Source organism: Ailuropoda melanoleuca, chromosome 8, assembly GCF_002007445.2.
Source record: "Ailuropoda melanoleuca isolate Jingjing chromosome 8, ASM200744v2, whole genome shotgun sequence".
NCBI lineage: Eukaryota > Metazoa > Chordata > Mammalia > Carnivora > Ursidae > Ailuropoda > Ailuropoda melanoleuca.
In genome coordinates this window covers 128,629,592-128,636,478 of record NC_048225.1, presented here as the reverse complement: position 1 = coordinate 128,636,478, position 6,887 = coordinate 128,629,592, and the positions used below count along the sequence as shown (strand labels likewise).

Genomic DNA, 6,887 nt, shown 5'->3' with positions numbered 1-6,887 from the left:
GCAGTGGACAGCGTGCGCTTCATCGCGGACCACGTGCGCAGCGAGGACGACGACCAGAGCGTGAGTGGCGCGGCCACGCGAGGCTAACGGGAGTGCGGGGCGCGGCCGCTGCGGCCTCCTCGGGCTCTTCTCCGTGGGCTTTCGGGAGGCGGCGCCGCGGAGGGCGGAACGGAGGTCGGTACCGGCCCGAGCGGCCTGCGGCGGCCGGGACGCGGAGGAGGCCTTTCTGGCTTTGAGGCCGGCCGGTGGCCGCGACCCCGAGAGGCCCACCCCCGCTGGCCCCCCTGAGTCCGGGCTGGTGACTGGTGAGCCTAGCTGTCGGCGCAAAGGGCCTTGGGTCCCTCGTGCGCCCCACTGGGGAAGGTCGAAGGTGAGCGGGGGCAGAGGCCCAAGTCCACACCCCTTTTCTGCGCCTTTGGGACGGCCTGGTGAAATTGTTGTGGGGGAGGGGCAGGCGGAGGTGGGGGCTTTCCAGAGCAGCCCCCCGCCTGTGCGCACCCCCGGTTCTTTCCGTCGCGACGCCGCGGAGGGGGACCCCGGGAACCCCGAGCCCGCGCAGGGCAGAGTGCTACGGGCCGGCAGCGGTCAGCGGTCAGCCATCAGCCTTCGGGTACCGGGGCGGGGTCCAGGCTGTGGCTCGGCAGTGGTTGCCATGGTGACCGGCCAGGTTTCCGCTAGGATGCAGCCGTTCGGGTTTGGTGGGGGGAGGAAGGTCGGCTCCAGCACCACCGCTTCGGGGGTAGGGGTGGGGGCTTGAGAGCCTGGCGTTTCCGTTCCCCGCGAGGGCAGGACCGCGGGCTGGAGCTGGGGCTTGGCCCGGGAGCAGCGTACGTGCCTGATGGGCGGAGGGCGGGACCAGCACGGGGGAGACGCGGCGGGGGAGTGCGGGGGCTCAGCCGCGGGTCCCGCCCCCGCCGCTTCCTGCCGCAGTCCTCTCGGTGCTTGGTGCTCGGTGCTCGGTGCAGTGGCCTACTTGGATGCCGCACCGGCACGTCCAAGCCCCAGTGCTCCACCTACAGCCCCACCACCGGCTCGCTTCTCCTGCAGTCTCCCCATCTTAACAGTAAATGGCATCGCCGTCCACCCAGTGGTTCAGACCAAAAACCTGGAGTGATTCTTGACTCTCCTCTCTCGCACCTCCCCCACCGTCCAGATCAGCGGAAGTCCTGCCCTGTGAGCACAATTTCCAAAAGACTCAGCTGTTTCCTTCCGCATCACCTCTCCAGGCTACTCCCCCCGGCTCTTCCCGGACTGGGGCAGAGCCCCCTGGTCGTCTCCCCGAGTCAGCTCTGTTCTCCTGCATCCAAATACACGATGTCTCCTTCTCACCTTGTGCCTTCTCCCTCGCTCAGGTCACTGGCTTACCTGGCGGACTAGTCCCAGCGAGCAAAACTCTGTCCTACNAACCAAGGATCAAAAAAGTGCAAAGAAATGGCTTACCAGAGTCTAGAAGAGGTTAGTATGGTTAATCATTTTTATTTTTTTTAAAGATTTATTTATTTGACAGAGATAGAGACAGCCAGTGAAAGAGGGAACACAAGCAGGGGGAGTAGGAGAGGAAGAAGCAGGCTCACAGCGGAGGAGCCTGATGTGGGGCTTGCCCATAACGCCGGGATCACGCCCTGAGCCGAAGGCAGACGCTTAACCGCTGTGCCACCCAGGCGCCCCTTCTTTTTTCTTTTTAAAAAGTATTACTGGGGCACCTGGGTGGCTCAGTCAGTAAGCATCCGACTCTTGATTTTGGCACGGGTCGTGCATGATCTATGGGACTGAGCCCCATACCTGGCTCTGCGCTTAGTGGAGAGTCTGCTTGAGACCCCCCTCCCCCCGGCTCCCAGCTTTCTCTCTCAAGTAAATAAATTAAAAAAAATATTATTACTATTAATGTTTGCTCTCCTGTTTGAGAGTAAGTTGCAGACATTGTGACCCTTTATCCCGAATACTTCGGTGTGTCTGTCCTGAGAATAGGGATGTTGTCTTGCATAACCAGGATCAATGATCAAATTCAGGAAATTCAACATCCATATAATATCTTTAACTGATAGAAAATCCATATTAAAAGTTTTCCAGGGGCGCCTGGGTGGCTCAGATGGCCTCCTGGTTGGTCTCCTGGCTCAGTGCGGAGTCTGCTTCTCCCTCTCCCTCTGCCTCTCCCCCCTGCTCATGCTGTTTTTCTGTCAAATGAATAAATGAAATCTTTTAAAAAAAATGTTTTCCAACTTTTGGGGCACCTGGGTGGTGCATTCAGTTAAGCATCTGACTCTTGGTTTCTGCTCAGGTCATGATCTCAAGGTCATGAGATGGAGTCCCGCATCTGGCTCTGTGCTCAGCTTGGAGTCGGCTTGGGATTCTCTCTCTCCCTCTGCCTCCCCCCGCCGCGTGCACCCACTCACTTGCTCTCAGACAAATAAATCTTAAACAAAGCTTTCCCAGCTTTCACAGTAATGTGCTCTGCAGCACTCCCCAGCCTCATCCAGGATCTCAGATTGCGTTCAGTTGTCCTGCCTTCTTCTTTCGATCTGGAACAGTTTGCGGGCTGGCCTAAGGGCCCTCAGTTTGGGTTTGTCTGATTGTTTCTTTCTTTGCTTTGTTCCTGCCACGGCTGGCTCCTTCTTACCTGTCCGATGTGACCTTCAGTGTTCCTTCCTCAAAGAGGCCATCCCAGACCACACCCTCCGTGTCTCTCAGTTCTTTGTTTCCTCATCAGCTCCCAACAGCATGTAAATTTCATTCTTGCTTAGTTGTGTCCCTTTCCCTCTGTGGACTATAAGCCGCAGCCCGCGTTTGTCTTGCTTTTGGTCATGGCTCGTGCCTGGCATAGTGCCAGGCCCGCGGCAGGCACAGGTGTGGCATGCATAAGCCGTCAGTCGGCAGCCGACCAAATGAAGGTGCACAGCAGCCTCCTTCGCGGTCCCTAGGTGCACTCAGGCCCGAGTGGGGCAGACCTGTGGCAGCTATCAGACCCCAAGGGTATCCTCTTTCCGACGGAGTGATCACATCTGGGGACCAGCCCTCCCTCTCTGGGGCCCGTGTGCTGGAGGTGGTGCTGCCGGGCGGGGTTCCCCAGGCAGTCACGGGAGGAGGGAGGCCTGCAGAGCCAGGCATGCAGTCAATAATTGGACACCCGTTCACTGGCACTCTGTCACTGATGCTGGGATTGCAAAATGAGTCAGCTAGGGTCCCTGTCATTTAGGAACTTGTAGCTGGCTGGGGTGGGGGTCGGGTGGCAGACATGCAAATTGAAATGGCGATACAGTGCAGTGAAAATACTGTGATCGAGATGTGTCCACATGCTGAGGGAGTCCAGAGAGGACAACGGTTTGCTCTGATCAGGAGTGTCAGGAAAGACCACTTCAGAGAAGAGGTAACATTTGATTTGGGCTTTAAAGGATGTGTAGAAGTTTACCAGGCAGGGAAAGGGAAGACTAGAATTCTAGACAGAAAGGTGACTCAAAGGCACAGAGACTTGAGAGCACACATGGGGCTTTGGTAAGTCAGGGTCAGAGGGTGGAAGAGGGTGGTAAGTAGGCGTTTGTCGTGGGTGGGTCTTGGATCCAAACGTGGGACTTTGGATGGGCCCTGGAGGTCGTGGGGCCCCTGGAGGTTCTAAGCAGGCAAGTTTGGAGCCATGCTTTGGAAGAGTCGCTGTGGGGTCATGGAGGGAGAGGAGTGAGGTGCGTGTGTATGAGAACAGCCCGTTCCCATTTCACTCCTGTCCTGCATCATGTGACTGATCCCCCGGCCTCCTTTGTCTCCTCTGTCCAGGTGAGTGAGGACTGGAAGTATGTAGCCATGGTGATCGACCGTCTCTTCCTCTGGATCTTTGTCTTCGTCTGTGTTTTTGGCACCGTTGGCATGTTCCTGCAGCCTCTCTTCCAGAACTACTCCACGGCTACCTTCCTGCATGCAGACCACTCGGCTCCCAGCTCCAAGTGAGGCCCCTCCAGCTCCGCACGGTTTCACCCCTTGGCCTCAGTGGACTATAGTTTTGGGCGGAGGAGGGACTAGTGAGCTACAGGCGGAGGGGGCACCGCCGCGGACCCAGGCTTTCTCGCCCCCTGAGCCCCTCTCAGCACCACTGGCAGCAGGCGGCCAGTGCGCCCTGGAGGCTGGACCCACTGCCGGCCTGTCTTCTTACAGCAGCCAGACAGGAGTGCTGCTGGCCCAGCGTGGAGGCTGGAGGCTGAGGAGCAGAGCGCAGAGTGCGATGGGGGAGGGGCCAGGTTGGGGCCGAGTCCCAGGGCCCCTGGCCCCATGCTGAGCTGACACAGTGTGGTAGTCTGACATCATAGGAGCTCAGAGCGACCCGGCTCGGCCCCCACTGAAGGACAGTGTCTGGGCTGGCGGGTCTGTCCAGGCGCTCACCTGGCGCTGTGGTCAGACCCTCAGGGGCCCTTCGGCCCAGCCCCGCAGCCCCTTGCTTCTGTGGGCTCCAGAGCCCAGCCCCAGGTCCCGGCACCCCTGCACTTCCCCCCACATCCTTTCTTGCGGGGCGGGCCAGGCCGGGCATCGAGTCCCTGAGTTCAGAGTCTTGCAGTGACCTGCTTGGAGCCCAAGGGCAAGTCCTCCAGCTGTGCACACGACGTGAGCTGTTGGCTGTCTCTCCCCACCTGAATTGACCGGCTGTTTGGAGTCAGGAACGTAAAGCTGTAGCTTTCAGCAGACCTAGCCGTCCTGCCACAGCAGAGGGGGCCAGGCAGGAGAGAGTCAGCCCCCCCACCCCTCTGGCCGACCCCCCAAGCAGACCTGAGCTGGGTGGAGCAGAACCTTGTTGCCGTCGTAGGCTCCTCAGAAAGCATGGTCTTTGCTTCTGTCCTGTGGGCGGGTGGAGGCCATGTCCTGACACTGCTCCCAGGGACCAGCTGGGGGCCACCTGGCCTTTTAACTTAGGAAACAGACCTCTGATGGACCTGCTGCCCCTACCCCTGCCACGTGACTGGCTCTGATTTGTGGTCCCAGCCTTTCCTCAGTGCCAGCAGGTGGCCGGTCACAGAGGGGTCAGTCTGGCCAGTGCAGCTGAAGGGCGGGCCGACTCAGACCATGCTGTCCTCTGGAGTCCAGCTGGACTCCCGCTTCTGCAGGCGTGGGAGAGGTGGGGGCGGTGGTGACGGGCTTGGGGGGACCAGACGCTGTCAGTCTGGGTTTTAGTCCTGACTCACACCTGCTCGCTCAGCCCCTGGGAGCAAGTCGCTTTGCCTCTCTGGGCCTCAGCGACCTCATCTCTGAGATGGGGACAGTAGTGAGGAGGAAGCCCAGTCTGTACTTGACAGAGACTTGACGAGTGTGCAGTCCGGAGGCGGGCAGAGCTGGGGGCAGTGGGCTCACCTGACTGTCCTGACAGCCTTCCTCGCAGGCCCTTCCTCTCCTCTCTTCCTTGACAAACCGAGTCCCATGAGCCAGGGTGGGGGTCTGGGGAGATGGGAACTGAAGGAGCATGGCCGAGAGGAACTTCCCAGGGCTGCTCGGTGGGTCTGACAGCTGTGGCTCTCTGGAGTGCCTTCAGCAAAGCATCGTTCTGTTCCTGTGCTGAGCTCCTCCCCAGACGGGTGTGTGCTTGGGGCCTCTGGGCTGATGTCGTCTTGTCCTGGCTGTGGACGCTTGGCCGGCAGTAGGGCAAGATGTGCCTCTTGGCCGGCAGTAGGGCAAGATGTGCCTCAGCGCGTTTTCCCACCTGCCGGATGGGGGACCTCTCTTCTGAGCAGGTGTCTCGGCACTGCGGAGACCCCCTCTGCTAGAGCAGCAAATTGAGAGTTGACTGTGTTATGTCTGGACTCCCTGCAGATTCATAGCCCTGGGGACCTGAAGAGCAATTGGAAAGGAACCCTCCCTCTGGAGGGTGGGGTGCCAGCCCGAGGCCCTCGCTTCTGGCTCTCCCGGTCTCCTCGCTGTGGCCTGGGCCATGTGACTGTGTTTGTCCTTGCTTGGAGTACTTCCTGCAAGGGGCTGTTGTCCAAGTAAGTCACCAAAAATGCTTGAGGGCCTGAAGGCCGGCAGCTTGACGAGCTCTCACTGAGCCTCTGACATGTAAGGAAACCGAGGCCTGGGAATTGCTGGCTGACTTGTGACAAGCATCGTCCCTTCGCTTCCCTTGGTGTTGGCAGGAGCTCCCTGCCCCTTCCATGGGGGCCTATCTTTGGAGAGAATCAGGCGCCCAGTTCAGTGCCCCCAAGCTGGAGAGGGCGGTACAGACCCTGGACTGAAGCCTGAGCAAAGTGGGCTTGGGAGGGGCTGCTGAGGAAGCAGGCGGGTGTTGTCTCCATCCGAAAACCGCTTTGTCCTATGAGCGGGCCTGTGCAGACTGCTGTGACGGTTGGTGCCACAGCAGGAGGAAAACAGTTTCTTGGTGGCGAGGCGTCTAATACTGCAACGGCTGGACTAAGTCATCGAAAACTTGAAAGCACACAGGACACGGCCGCCTCCCAGCTGGCCTGTTCTGCAGAGGAAGCCTGTCCGTGCAGGAAGGGCAAGAGGCAGAGAATGCTCTGGGCAGGGTCTAGGGGCTTGACTCCTGTCTCCTCCCAGCCCCAGGCCTTTGTTCCGCACAACAGCCTGCGGGGAAGGGGCCCCTGTCAACAGGAGACTCGTGCAGAGCCACTCTGAGCTGCCTGCACGGCTGGGCCTCGAGGCGGGCTGCGGGAAAGCAAGGGGCACCTCTGATTTGGTCCCTGGCCAGAGTGCACTCAGCTCCAGCTCTCAGCCTCTGCTTCCAGGTGCCCGGGCCACGGCCACGTCGTCCCTCAGCCCAGCAGGTGCCAGGTGGTTACCCACCCAGGCTGGAGCAAGAATTAGCAGCATGTTTCCATGTTTGTCCCAACAGGCCCGAGGGGCCAGGGTGAGTGTCACACGGCTCCTAAGGGAATGTAGGTCTAGGAGTCGTCGCTAGGACC

General features: G+C 59.8%; 2 protein-coding genes across 2 annotated transcripts in view; one reads left to right on the top strand and one right to left on the bottom strand.

Annotated features, from left to right (window-relative positions):
- The window catches only part of CHRNB2 (cholinergic receptor nicotinic beta 2 subunit), a 10,663-nt gene extending 3,783 nt beyond the window's left edge, over positions 1-6,880 (top strand). Inside the window, 2 exon segments of the mRNA XM_034667532.1 lie at positions 1-60; positions 3,766-6,880. The exon segment at positions 1-60 is cut by the window's left edge and continues 37 nt beyond it. Of these exon segments, the coding sequence (XP_034523423.1) occupies positions 1-60; positions 3,766-3,936 (231 nt within the window). The 3' untranslated portion in view covers positions 3,937-6,880.
- ADAR (adenosine deaminase RNA specific) overlaps positions 4,070-6,887 on the bottom strand; it is a 26,980-nt gene continuing 24,162 nt past the window's right edge. Inside the window, 1 exon segment of the mRNA XM_019803049.2 lies at positions 4,070-4,183. Within this exon segment, the coding sequence (XP_019658608.2) occupies positions 4,070-4,183 (114 nt within the window).